The sequence below is a fragment of the Bufo gargarizans genome, chromosome 11, assembly GCF_014858855.1.
Source record: "Bufo gargarizans isolate SCDJY-AF-19 chromosome 11, ASM1485885v1, whole genome shotgun sequence".
Taxonomy (NCBI): domain Eukaryota; kingdom Metazoa; phylum Chordata; class Amphibia; order Anura; family Bufonidae; genus Bufo; species Bufo gargarizans.
In genome coordinates this window covers 65,271,490-65,286,693 of record NC_058090.1, presented here as the reverse complement: position 1 = coordinate 65,286,693, position 15,204 = coordinate 65,271,490, and the positions used below count along the sequence as shown (strand labels likewise).

General features: G+C 40.9%; 1 protein-coding gene across 2 annotated transcripts in view; it reads left to right on the top strand.

Moving 5' to 3' along the window:
* ARHGAP5 (Rho GTPase activating protein 5) overlaps positions 1–15,204 on the top strand; it is a 118,585-nt gene that overhangs the window by 38,255 nt on the left and 65,126 nt on the right. Inside the window, exons 2-3 of one of the 2 annotated variants that reach the window (XM_044272430.1) lie at positions 955–1,021; positions 2,499–6,388. In XM_044272430.1, the coding sequence (XP_044128365.1) occupies positions 2,675–6,388 (3,714 nt within the window). In that variant the 5' untranslated portion in view covers positions 955–1,021; positions 2,499–2,674. The remainder of the gene's footprint in view (positions 1–954; positions 1,022–2,498; positions 6,389–15,204) is intronic. The other variant, XM_044272429.1, reaches the window with a different exon arrangement.

Below are 15,204 nucleotides of genomic sequence, written 5' to 3'. Positions count from 1 at the left end.
GGGTTAAAGGGGTTGTCTCATCAGTCAATGGGGGCATCATGTTTGGATTTGCAACCATTTTCTTATAGGTGCAGAGCCCAGAAAGTGTTAAAGCGCGCACTGCGCATGCGCATCCACCCTCCATTCATTTTCTACAGGGCAGCCGTTCCCATAGAAGTAAATAGGAGCGGTGGCTGGTAATGTGTGGTGGACTCCCATTCACTTCTATGGGGAGCACGTTCCCGCTATAGGTGCGTGTCCAAGCTGTGGGACCCACATCTATAAGACAATGGGGGCATATCCTAGCGATATGCCCCCATTGTTTGTGATGAGACAACCCCTTTATGGCAATTCACTCTGGACAGAAATGGTATTGGTTTTTCTGGTGGATTTGCACCTGTACAGTCCTGAGTGAAGTACAGTAAGGGTCCATTCACACGTCCGTAAATGTTCTGCGGATCCGCAAAACACGAACAGTGGCAATGTGCATTCCGCAATTTGCGGACCGCAAATTGCCGGCACTATGATGGGAAATGCCTAATCTTGCCTGCAATTGCGGACAAGAATAGGACATGTTCTATTTTTTTTTTTTCCGGAAACGGAAGCACTGATGTGGATCCGCAAATGCGGAAGTTCGGACAGCACATTCCGGCCCCATTGAAAATGAATGGGTCTGCACCCGTTCCTTAAAATTTCGGAACGGATGCGGACCCAATTTGCGGACGTGTGAATGAACCCTAACAGGCATGTGGATGACCTTTTAATGCATATGCTATTGAAATGTGCATGGAAGTTGCAATTTTATAAATCCACAGCATGTCAATTTCTGTTGTGGATTGGACGCAGGTTTATTGTGGATCTTCCCATTGATTTTCATGAACAATTCTAAATCCACAATAAGGAATTTTACTGTGGGTCTGCAACAAAATTCACTGCTGCAGGTTTCAAACGTGTTGACTTTTTCTTCCTTTTCAGACTCTCCTTGGGAAATCTGGCGCACCATTCATTGTGGATTTGCACGTGGGCCTCAAGCAACGTTTTAGTAAGCATTCTGTATTAAGAATGCTATTTTATGTTCAAAGGGAAAATAATAAAATGAATAGAACACCTAATCCAAACCCGAACTTTAGTGAAGAAGTCTGGGTTTGGGTCTGGGAACCACATTCTGTTTTTTCTCACGTGCGTGCAAAACGCATTGCACTCATGCGGAAAAAAACTGAACATCGGAATGCAATTGCGTGCATACTCGCGCGGTTTTCCCGCAATGCACGCGCGACGCATCCGGTGCAAATCCGCGACACCTGTGTGAAAGAGGCCTAATGTACACGGCCGTAGCCTGTTTTGCTTTCCGCAAATTGCGCATCTGATATTGCCCATATGCATTCCGCATTTTATAGAAGGTCCTGCCCTATCCTTGTACGTAAAACGGATAAGAATAGGGCATGTTCTATCTTTATGCGGGGCCACAGAACAGACATACGGATCGGGCCACAGAACAGACATACGGATCTGGCCCCATTGAAATGATTGGGTCCGCATCCGACCCGGATGCAGAACCCGGTTGTGTGAATGAGCCCTAACTGTTTGGGGCATTTTAGATTGTTATGGTTGGTTCAGAGTGTCTCCAGTCAGTAAAGAAAATCTTGCCCATACTTTTACTGATCTCTAATTCTGACAAATTACTGAAACATTTGCATATGTGTATGAATACTATTCAAACAGAATATAAAAGATACTTGCATAATATATACTGTATATAGAAGTAGATGGGATAGACATTGCTAAAGATCGATTTAGATTTTTAGATGTATTTTTCTTTTAAACAAATTATAGCATCTAGCCATTTAGTCTACAGGAATGTTTACAGAAAGACACCTCCTCTTCTTGCCTATAATAACAATTAAGTAAACAAAGAATCATACATAGTAAATGGCAGCCTGGTACATCACCTTTGGACATTTCTTTTTAATTATTGCATTATACTCATGAGGTAATCATTTTTTTAGTTGGGCTTTATTAAAAATATTGAGCCCCTTTTTCTGCACATGGCTGAGATCCTCTTGAAGTAGCCTCTGGATTTTTCCCTCTTTTCCGTCAGTTGGGGAGCTGACGGGCTCCTTATATCTGCTCTCTGACATAATAATTGAGCTTTAATGGCTGTTTATCTTTCTGATAAGAGTGTGGTTAAAATAAGTGTTGATGACCGGCACAAAGTGAAAGTACCAGTCACACAGCTAGAAAAAGTTAACCCTTTGTGACAGAATGGCTCAATATTTTTAATAAAGACTAATTGAAAAAATTACTTTTAAACCTAAATGAGTAAAATGTTATCAGAAAAAAAATTGCCCACGAAGGTTTACACAGCCTTTTATGTATTCAGATCCAGGTGCTGGTTTGAAAATGTTATTATTTTTTTTGTGGTACAATACCTTTTAAGCTTTGTATGTTATTTTTTAATAATACAAATTGGCATAAGAAGCAGACCACAATTGTAATATATTTGTTCTTTGCTTCTACAGATGCACCATATACCACCGTTTTGAGAATATATCATGTTAATGGAGAACATGAGGAGAAAGAGTTAAGAGCATTGCCCCCCGTTTTTTTTTACAAAACTTAAAGACATCAAGTGGAAATTAAGAATGAAAAGTATGCCCTGCTGTCTAGGTGTGCTGAAGAGGATGAGAGGGGAGTGATGATGGCCAAGAATAAGGAGCTGCGCCCCCCTTCATATACCATTAGCGTGGTAGGATTGTCGGGAACTGAAAAAGATAAAGGCAATTGTGGCGTTGGAAAGTCATGTTTATGTAACAGATATGTTCGCCCAAAAGCGGATGAATATTATCACGAACATACCTCTGTCCTTAGCACAATTGACTTTGGTGGCCGTGTTGTCAACAATGACCACTTTTTGTATTGGGGTGACGTAACGCAGGTAGGAGAGGATGGCGTGGATTGCAAGCATCACATTATTGAACAGACAGAGTTTATAGATGATCAAACTTTCCTTCCACATCGGAGTACAAACCTTCAACCCTACATAAAGAGAGCAGCAGCTTCAAAGATTCAATCAGCTGAGAAACTAATGTACATTTGCACAGACCAGCTTGGCCTGGAGCAGGACTTTGAGCAAAAGCAAATGCCTGAAGGAAAGCTCACTATAGATGGTTTTGTTTTATGCATTGATGTCAGCCAAGGATGCAATCGAAAGTTTGATGATCAGTTAAAGTTTATTAATAACCTCTATGCGCAAATGGCAAAATCAAAAAAGCCCATCATCATTGCAGCAACAAAATGTGATGAATGTGTTGACCACTACTTAAGAGAAGTCCAAGGCTTTGCTTCAAATAAGAAAAACTTAATCGTTGTAGAAACCTCAGCCAGAAACAATATAAATGTTGAGACGTGTTTCTCAGCACTAGTTCAGATGTTGGACAAAACAAGAGGTAAACCTAAGATTATCCCTTACCTTGAGGCTTTCAAAACACATAGACAAATTGTTGCATCTGCTACTGATAAGTTTGAAAAGCTTATTGTACAAACTGTGCGTGACTACCACGCAACTTGGAAAACTGTCAGTAATAAATTAAAAAACCACTCTGATTATGAGAATTACATAAATTTAGAGGGAACATTGAAGGCTAAAAATACATTCTCTAAACACATAGAGCAGCTCAAACAGGAGCACATTAGAAAAAGAAAGGAAGAATACCTTAAAACACTACCAAGAGCCCTCAGTACGTTACTGCCAAAGCTTGAAGAGGTAGAAAACCTAAGTTGGACCGATGCTCTTCAGGTGCTAGAGAAAAAACCTGAATTCAGCCTGTGGTTTGTAATGCTGGAAAAAACACCATGGGACCAGTCAGATCATATTGATAAAGTGAATGATCGAAGGGTCCCATTTGATCTTCTGTGCACATTAGATTCTGAGAAAGTCTATCAAAGCCACGTTCAGCACTTGGTTTCTGAGAAGAGGAGATTGGAAATGAAAGCAAAGTTCAAAAAGACCCTTGAAAAAATACCTTTCATTTCGCCTGGTCAGCCTTGGGAGGAAGTTATGTGTTTTGTTCTGGAGGACGAGGCCTATAAGTTCATTAATGAAACTGACCGATTTGAGGTATATCGTAAACACCAGCAAGAGATCATTGAAAAAGCCAAAGAAGAATTTCAGGAGATGCTTTTTGAGCACTCTGAGTTATTCTATGACCTAGATCTTAATGCTACCCCAAGCACTGATAAAATGACTGAGATAAATGCTGTTCTTGGAGAAGAACCTAGATACAAAGCTTTACAGAAGCTTGCAACTGACAGAGAATCCCTTCTTCTCAAGCACATCGGATTTGTTTATCATCCAACTAAGGAAACATGTCTTAGTTTCCAAAGTTGTATGGATATAAAAGTGGAGCAAGTGCTTGCCAACAGTCTGTTACAATCAAATCTTAGTCGCTTGAACTTATACCAAGACAGAACTAACCTTGACAAGGTAAATCTTCTCATTCTTGGGAAAGACAACCTTCCTCAAGAGATGGCCAATGAGATAAGGACACAGTCAACAGATGATGAATTTGCATTGGATGGAAAAATATATGAATTAGACTTGAGAGCGGTGGATGCTAATTCCCCATATCTTTTAAGCCAATTTTGGACTCCTGGGTTTAAACCACATGGTTGTTTTTGTGTGTTTAGCTCAATTGAATCACTTAATTTTATAGGTGACTGCATTGGGAAAATTAGATGTGAAGCTCAGGCAAGAAGAGATAAGGACATTGCAAACCTCCCATTTACATTAATTTTGGCTAACCAGAGAGAAAGTGTCAGCAAAAACATGCCCATATTAAGGCACCAAGGGCAGCAATTGGCAAATAAGCTCCAGTGTCCCTTTGTGGATGTGCCAGCTGGCACGTATCCCCGTAAATTTAATGAGGCCCAAATCAAACAAGCTCTTAGGGGAGTGCTCGAATCTGTCAAGCACAACTCTGATATTGCCAGTCCTGTTCCTGCAATTAGAGACCCTTCAGAAGCAGATTTAAGAATTGTAATGTGTGCCATGTGTGGGGATCCTTTCAGTGTGGATCTTATTCTTTCCCCCTTTTTGGAGTCCCGTACTTGCAGCGCAGCTCAGCCCGGGCAAAATAACTCTCTAATGCTGGATAAAATAATTGGAGAAAAACGGAGAAGGATACAGATAACCATTTTGTCCTACCACTCCTCAATTGGAGTTAGAAAAGATGAACTGGTTCATGGATACATTCTTATTTATTCAGCCAAGCGAAAGGCATCTATGGGAATGCTGCGTGCTTTTCTGTCAGAAATTCAGGACACAATTCCAGTCCAGCTAGTGGCAGTTACAGACAGCCAAGCTGACTTCTTTGAGAATGAAGCAATCAAAGAACTAATGACTGAAGGGGAGCACATTGCTACAGAAATTTCAGCAAAATTCACAGCCCTATATTCTTTGTCTCAGTACCACCGCCAGACAGAGGTCTTCACACCATTTTTCAGTGATGTTCTGGAAAGGAAAACTTCCATTGAGAATTCATATTTAGCAGAAAGCCGTAGAGAAGCAAGTCAACCATGTGAAGACGTGTTTCCTTATTCACCACGAGGAAATTCACCAGCCTACAGTTGCTACCCTGATTCAGAGGATGACACAGAAGCACCACCTCCTTATAGCCCTATAGGGGATGATGTACAGTTGTTGCCAAAGTGTAATTTGGACAATGAAGGGAATGAATATCCTACTCACAGCACTCCATTAAATTGCCATGACCATGAACGCAACCATAAAGTGCCTCCACCAATAAGAACTAAACCAAGTGGACCCAAGTCTAAGGTGAATAGATTAGATCCAAATCTTGTCAGAGCTATTGAAGCTGGCATTAGCAAAAATCCACGGAAGCAATCTCCTCGTTTCCCATTGGTTCACCCTGAAGATGCAGATTCATCAGATAATTACGCAGAGCCAGTTGACACAATCCCGAGGTCCAAAGATTTAATTAATGACCTTTACGCAGATCCAGATGACAGTCAGAATCACATTCATAAAATGCATCACCAGTTTCCTAATGCACAAGGAGAGGAAGAGAATGGTATCACTGATAGAAATTTAAGAGGTCAGGGAGAGCGAAGACCATCAAAATACAAGTACAGGTCAAAAACCCTATTCAGCAAGACAAGACTGTACACCTATAGAAGAACCCATTCAGATGCCAGTGATGAAGAAACTCCTACCATTCCTGGAAAAGATAGAAAGCGTAAACCAAAACACAGGCCAAGTGAAGAGGACCCACTTCTTTCTCCAGTTGACACTTGGAAGGGTGGAATAGATAACCCTGCCATCACATCAGACCAGGAACATGAAGAAAGAAAGACCAAGAAGAAGCCACCAAAAGTGAAAGAAGAGAAGAAGGTAGGTTTGTTTTATGGATGTCTGTCTGGTCTCATTGTTTTCAATAGCAACCAAAGAATTCCTGTGTTCTGACTCTAAGTATCAGGTAGTTTCTCCACAACAAGCTCCTTTGCTCTTGAGATAATACAATGCCAGATGAGTTTGGCAGTGGCTTTCTCCTCTTCTTCCTACTCAGCTGCACAGGCAAGTGCATGTGGAGTGGGTAGTGATGGCTGTCGGCTGAACTAGTGTTCGCCTGACCTATAGCAAAAGTGTAAAACCTAACAAGTCAACCCAGACACTGATCTGCAGAAGGCTGTTATATGGTGTTTTTGCCCTTTATTAGAGCAGAGTACTGGTTTGTACTGGAGGAGTGCCTTTGTCAGGGATCTCAGGGTTACTAGGACTCCTTATATCTACTATGAGCTCTACATAAGATGAGATGGTACCAACCAGATACCTGACAAAGGCCTGTCACCCACCTAAACAAGTACTCTGCTCTGCACTGATGAAGGCCGAGCACTCTGAAACAGCTGTCCGTGAATCAGGGCTTTGGAGTCTGAGTTTTGGAGTCCCAGCTAGTTCTGGGTGTAGTCGGTAGAAATGTATTGACTCCAACTCTAGCTCAAAATGAGTATTATCTGTTGTTATTGTGTAGTTTAACAGCTTAACGAGAATGCTCGTCCTACATGGCTGGTACTTTGTGCCCCAGGACTAGCATTCTTGCCCTGCGTTCCTTCCACCACCCCGCATGTGCGCTGCTGTGATCAGAAGCACGGATCCGGCTGTTTACTGACATCTCATGCCGCAAAAATGATACCCTACCTAAGATAATCGCCCTAAAAATAAAACTATGGCTCTCAGACTATGAAGATACTAAAACATGATTAGTTTATTTATTTTTTTGTCTCAAAAATATTGTGTAACAATAAAATATATCATACATATTAGGTATTGCCACGTCCGTAACAACCTGCTCTATAAAAATATCACATGCCCTAACCCCTCAGATGAACACCGTAAAAAAAGCATTTTTTTTTGTCACCTTACATCACAAAAAGTGTAATAGCAAGAGATCAAAGTCATACGCACCCCAAAATAGTACCAATCAAGGCTTTCTCCCCAAAAATATGGAGACTTTAAAAATTATTTATTTTTTTATTTATTCAAAAATGCTGTTATTGTGTAAAACTTAAATAAAAATTAGAAGTGGGCCGAATCAAATTTTTTCTGTGGATGGCCCTGTTATTGGTGAGGGGGAGGGCGCTCTCTGGGTGGCCCTGTTATTGGGGGGGGAGGGAATCTCTGGGTGGCCCTGTTATTGGGGGGGGGGGGGGAGGGGAAAGATATCTGTGGGTGGCCCCGTTATGGGGGGGAGATCTGTGGATAGCACATATTATGCTATCCACAGATTCTCCCCCCCATAAGTGTCCCTGCAGTGTGAATTACCCCCAATACAGGGGCTGGGGGCCGACATCTGGATATGGAATGACAACGGGGACCGGTGCAGTCCCTGTATTCAAATGCACCGGCCCTGCTCACTGTAGTATATTATTATTAGCTAACCTGCATTGTTAAGATATAATAAGCCATCTGCATTACTTATATTACAACATTTAGTTCCGTAGCGGAGAGGAGGCAGGACGGGCGGGCGGTGCGCCACTCACTACGTCACGTGCCCATGCCGCCTGCTTCATTTATAAAGTGGCTGGCGCAGGCACGTGACGTAGTGAGTGTCGAGCTGTCCTCCTGGCCTTACTTCTCCCTCCTCTCTGCTACGGAACTTAATGTTGTAATGTAATACAGATGGATTATTATATCTTAACAATGCAGGTTAGATCATAAGATTATACTACAGTGAACTGTGCCTGTGCATTAGAATACAGGGACTGCACCAGTCCGCGCTGTCATGGATTCGTCAGATTCGATTTTAGTAAATGAGGTCGGGATTAGAGTCCACGAATCCCTCGAATCCAGAAAGATTTGAGGGATTCGTCGCCCCACCTCTAATAAAAAATAGTATACATATTGAGTATCACTGCATTCGTAAGAACCTGCTGTATAAAAACATCACATGACCTAACCTCTCAGGTGAACACCGTATAAAGCAATTTTTTTTGTCACCTTACATTACAAAAAGTGCAATACCAAGCGATCAGTCATATGCACCCTAAAATAGTACCAATCAAACTGTCATCTCATACCGAAAAAAATTAGACCCTACAAAATAAATAATATGGCTTTTGAATATGGAGACACAATTTTTTTTTTACAAAAATGCTCTATTATATAGAACTGAAATGAAACAAACAAAAAAGTTGGCATATTTGGTATTGTTGCGTCCGTAACAACCTGCTCTATAAAAATAGCACCTGATCTAACCTGTCAGATGAACATTGTAAATAACAAAAATAAAAACTGTGCCAAAACTGCTATTTTTTGTTACCTTGCCTCACAAAAAGTGTAATATAGAGCAACCAAAAATCAGATGTACCCTAAAATAGTACCAACAAAACTGCCACCTTATCCCGTAGTTTTCAAAATGGGGTCATTTTTGGGGGAGTTTCTACTCTAGGGGTGCAAATGTAACATGGCAGCTTAAAATTATCCCAGTGAAATATGATGTCCAAAAACCATATGGAGTTCATATCCTTCTGCGCAATGCTGTGTGCCCTTACAGCAGTTTACAACCACATATGGGGTGTTTCTGTAAACTACAGAATCAGGGCAAAAAATATTGTTTTGTTTGGCTGTTAATCCTTGCTTTGTTAGCGGAAACAAAAATTGCTTAAAATGGAAAATCTGCAAAAAGTGAAATTCTGAAATTTCATCTCCATTTTCCATTAATTCTTGAGGAACACCTAAAGGGTTAACAAAGTTTGTAAAATCAGTTTTGAATACCTTGAGGAGTTTCTAAAAATGGGGTAATTTTGGGTGGTTTCTATTATGTAAGACTCACAAAGTGATTTCAGACCTGAACTGGTCCTTTAAAAAGTAGGTTTTGGAAATTTTCTGAGAAATTTCAAGATTTGCTTGTAAACTAAGCCTTGTAACGTCCCTCCAAAGAATAAAATGGTATTCACAAAATTATGAAGTAGACATATGGTGAATGTAAAGTAATAACTATTTTTCGAGTTATCACGATCTATAAAAGTAGAGAGATTTAAATTTGGAAATTTGCAAATAAAATAAAAAATTTGGGGTGAATTTGGTATTTTTTTTATAAATAAAAATGAAATTTTTTGACTCAGTTTTACCACTGTCATAAAGTACAATATGTGACAAGAACAGTCTCAGAATAGCCTGGATCAGTAAAAGCGTTTTAAAGTTATCACCACATAAAGTGGCACATGTCAGATTTGCTAAAAATGCTGGGTCCTTAAGGGGTTAATGTTCATATACATGTAGAAAAGTTTTGAAATGTTAATCATAAATTTATTTTATATTCTATAAATCTAAGGCCCTTGTCAAAATCGGTGATGAGCAGGGTGTTCTAGTGATGAGTTGTCACCTCTCCTGTCTTTTCCTCGTCCCTTATACTATGCATCTTCATTTTGCTCCAGTGCCCTTAGTTACTGCACCTGAAACTGTGCTGCACATGCTCAGTAGTGAAGACCAGAGGATGAGGTTCACTACTGTTCATGCCTACGGTCATCTCAGAACTGCTGTACAGAACAGGAAAACAGCATTTCAGGAATTTCATAAATTGTATTCCAATAAATAGGAGTAGCCTGAATACTGGTTATAAAAGGTGAGTTTAACCCTTTCATGACCAAGGGTCATTGATGCCCCAGTGTCCAGGTCCAAATTGACAAATCTGACATGTCCTTTGTGGTAATATCTTTGGAACACTTATTTATCCAAGCCATTCTAAGATTGTTTTCTCGTGACACATTGTACTTCATGATAGTCATAAATTTGAGTCAATATATTTCACCTTTATTTATGAAAAAATCCCAAATTTACCAAATTCACAATTTTCTAAATATCAATTTCTCTGCTTCTAAAACAGAAAGTCATACCTAATAAAATTACTTAATATTCCCCATATGTATACTTCATGTTGGCATCATTTTGGAAATGTCATTTTATTTTTTTAGGATGTTAGAAGGATTAGCATTTAAGAAGCAATTACTCACTTTTTAAGGACCAGTTCAGGTCTGAAGTCGCTTTTTGAGGTTTACATAGTGGATACCCCCATAAATGACCCCATTGTAGAAATTGCACCCCTCAAGTTACTCAAAACTGATTACTTTGTTAACCCTTTAGGTATTCCACAAGAATTAAAGGAAAATGGAGATGAAATTTCAAATTTTTGGCAGATTTTTCCATTTTATTAAAAAATAATTCTTTAACACATTAAGGGTTAACAGCTCGCGGCGCAGAAGGAAAGGAGCGTCATATGGTTTTTGGAAGGCAGATTTTGCTGGACTGGTTTTAGATGCCATGTCCCATTTTTAGCCCCCCTGATTCACCCTTACATTAGAAACTCCCAAAAAGTGATCCTATTTTGGAAACTAGGGGATAAGGTGCCAGTTTTATTTGTAATATTTTGGGGTACATATGATTTTTAATTGCTCTATATTAAATTTTGTTTACCTTGCCTCACAAAAAACTTATGTTTTGGCACAGTTTTTTTATTTTTTTATTTTTTTACAAGATTCATCTGACAGGGTAGATCATGTGCTATTTTTATAGAAAAGGTTGTTACGGACGCAATGATATCAAATATGTCTACTTTCTTTGTTTTAGTTTTACATAAAGCATTTTTGAAAAATAAATAGTTTTTTGTGTGTCCATTTTCTGAACGCCATATGTTTTTTAATTTTCTGCAGTGGCTCGTTTTTTGCAGAAAGAGTTGAGGTTTTTATTGGTACAATTTTTGGGTACATGGGATTTTTTTGATCATTCATTATTACACTTTATGGGGCAAGGTGACCCAAAAATGGGCTGTTTTGGGTCACAGTTTTTATTTATTTTTAAAGCGTTCATCTGAGGGGGTTAGTCCATGTGATAGTTTTATAGAGCAGATCGTTACGGACGTGGCAATACCTAATATGTATACTTTTTTCTTATTTATTTAAGTTTAACACAATAATAGCATTTCTGAAACCAAATAAATGTCTCCATAGTCTGAGGGCCATAGCTTTTTTATTTTGTTGGTGATTGTCTTAAATAGGGTATCTTTTTGATGTAAGGTGACAAATTGCTTTTTTGGCACTTGTGTGTGTGTGTGTGTGTGTGTGTGTGTGTATATATATATATATACGGATGCGGCGATACCTAATGTGAATGTTTTATTGTCTCAATGTTCTAAGAACTATAGTTTTGTTTTTTGAGCGATTTTCTTATATAGGGGCTCATTTTTTGCGGGATGAGGTGACTGTTTTATTGGTACCATTTTAGCACCTTTTTGATCGCTTGGTGTTGCACTTTTTGTGATGTAAGGTGATAAAAATGGCTTTTTACAGTTTTATTTTTTATGGTGTTTATCGGATGGGGTCTATCATGTGATATATTCATAGAGATGGTCGTTACGGATGCGGTGATACCTAATATGTGGTGGTGTGTTTGCATTTTTCCCATAAAGAAAAAAAATAAATTTTTTATTAATTTAGATTTTTATTTTTTTACTTTATTTTCACTTTTTTTATTTATTTTTTTATCAAGTCTATCTTGGATCTTGAAGATCCAGTGGGGCTGATGGCTGTACTATACTTTGCAAAGGGTCTGGTTGCCATGGCAACCATCGGGTGCTGCCATCGCAGTGCGGCAGCCCCGATGGTTGAGAGAGGGAGGCCCCTGCCTCTATTACCCCATGGATGCCGCTACCGCGGCATCTAAGGGGTTACAGCAGAGTGTCCGCATACAGCTGACACTCGCTGCTGATGGTGGTGGCTCAGAAATGGAGCCGCCACCATCAGACACGGCAGGGGGGCCGCATCGGAGCAGTGCTGGAAAGGGGGGGGAGGTACGGCCAGCATTGAGGGGGCACAAATGGAGGCAGGATGAATGGAGGGAGCGGACCCCATCAGGGGCAGGATACATGAATATGGATGGGGGCGACAAGGAACTGCATCGGGACAGATGGGGGAGGGGGGGGGGCTACAAGGACACATTTGCAGAGCGCAGATCAGAGCCTGGAACAGGCATTTTTTCACTGGTTAGTCCAATCGGATCGATTACCGGCAAGGGACCACTCTGATTGGTCCCTTGCCGACATTACTGCACTGTATGCTGTCCATGACAGCAGCAGGGCAGGGGCAGAAGCTTTAATCCAAGCGTTTTGCAGCGCTTGGATTATAAAGCTGCCTGATGTCTATACACGTGCTAGCTGCACGGGGCATGTGTAATTAGCACGTATATAGACGGATTGCAGTCGGGAAGGGGTTAATTTTATTTATTTTAACCCCTCCATCACTATTTTACTTGGCATTCTGTATTAGGAATGCTATTATTTTCCCTTATAACCATGTTATAAGGGAAAATAATAATGATCGGGTCCCCACTTGCTTTGCTTGCAGAAGCTTGTGATTTTTCATGCAGCCCCATTGCGTGAAAAACACACAAAATAGAGCATGCTGCGATTTTCACGCAACGCACAAGTAATCATGTGCACAGCCCCATAGAAATAAATGGGTCTTGATTCAGTGCGGGTGCAATGCGTTCACATCATGCATTGCACCCGCGCGGAAATCTCGCCCGTGTAAAAGGGGCCTTACTGCATATTTTCCTGCAAAACTATATATCAATCCCAATCTGTTTCTCCTGCTCTAACATGCTGTCTGCAGATTACATTGTATTTTGTGGTGACAGATCCTCTTTAAAGGGGTTCTGTAGTTTTTTTTAAACTGATCTATCCTCTGGATAGATCATCAGTATCTGACCGATCAGCTGGCCGATCAGCTGTTTGAGAAGGCAGCGGGGCGGCCTTCACTGTTTACCGCTGGCCCAGTGACGTCACGACTAGTATCAACTGGCCGGGGCGCGACTAAGTTCTGTTCACTTCTCAAACAGCTGATCGGCGGGGGTCCCAGGTGTCGGACCCTCCTCCCCACCGGTCAGATGCTGATCTATCCAGAAGATAGATCATCAGTTTAAACAAACTGCAGAGCCCCTTTAAGGGAAAAAGTGCCTAGATTTTTTAAATTAAAAATGTTTTTTTGCTTAACCCCTTCCTGCAAAATCATGTACATGTACGTGGGGGAATGTGGTGCTTTACTGCATTCCCACGTGTATGTACGTGATGGGATTGGGCGGGTGCAGTGCAGCATGGGCCTTGTTGCTGATAGCCGGGCTCCTGCTGCATCCGCCGGCATTGCTGTATGCAGTGATGCTGGGGGGGGGGGGGGTTAACCCTTTCACATGCTGTGGTCAGCACGGACCGGGGCACATGCAGGGTTTACAGAGGGGGGGGGGGTGCTCCCTCTGACTCCATCGGCCCCCCGCGCTGTGTTGGGAGGAGGCCGATAGTTGCCATGGCAGCCCTGATGCCTTACACATTCACGGGAGCCTGCCAGCTACAGAAGCCCAGGACATCCAGCCTGAGGGCTGGGTCTCCTAGGCAACTGCCAGCATCTTACTGTGTAAGACGCTGACAGCTCAATTCAGTACAATACAATATGAAACTTGAAAAGGCAGGGAGTTGCATATTTTTATAAACCAATAGTGTGGTGTTCCCTCAACTGGTTAGAAAATGGCTCATGCTTCATTACGGCCAATGGAAGAAATCCAGGACAGAATGAAAAAGATGAATGCCACATTCAATGTTCCGGACCAATCGATGCAAGAAAATTTGGACTTAAATATTCTCATGTCCTCACTTGAAAAGTTATTAACCAAAGATTATGGACCTGGTGGGATACTACTTCCTTACAGAATATATTGATAAACATATGTTCCCACGAGGGTTGAGAATTAGAAAGAAGCCCACTATGTCCTACTCAGACACTTGTGTCACAATGGCAGAAAATGTCTGCTCGATAAAGCTGATGCAGCTAATTGTACAATATGAACATCAGGCTTTGTCAGAATTGCGGGAAGAAATAAAAGCTACACAAGAGTCATTGTTAATCCACGTTGATGAACCTGCTTTTCTGGAACTGGACAACAAGCTGAAAGAAAATCTCAATAAAATGGAAGAGAGCTTAATGCAACTTTAAACAGAACAAATTCAATAGGGATCTTATAGACGAGAAGACTAATGCTGTATATACGTGGGTAGAATCCCAATCGAGCACACCACGCTCTAGTCTCCTAAAGACCCAATCTAGAAGAAAACGGGTTTCCTTCAGCTCCACAGAGCTTAAATTGTCTGATTCAGCAGCTGAGAATAATTAGGACTCTATACACACACATGCTGCGACTTCACAGGTTTCTTCAATGCCAATTTTCATAACATAAAACGGAGGGTGGGAAGAAAGCACAGAGAAATCTCGACGTTGCCCGTCACGTCACAAGAGGGAGTAGGCGATACACAATTGAATGTCCTTAAAGGACTGTCCTTCTCACCTACCCACCATTTTGATTTATACCAAACGATCATGGATGTCAATCGGCTGGCACAGAACCTAACTTTGAAGAGACCTTTCCATCACGTTTTGTGATGTTGCAGCACAAAGCAGTGAGCGTAACCGCTCTGTTTCCAGCATGGATAGTAGAGTTGTGGATGGGAATGAAACCTTAACCAGCGATATAAATTTTAAAGAGATGGCCCATTTATGCTGTTTGCAAGAGATGCAAACAGAGCAGGAGGATGTAGTACTAGTTATAATACTAGTGATAATAGTTCTAAGTATTTTAAAAACATCGAATAGGGATTTCTATCCCCTGCGGTC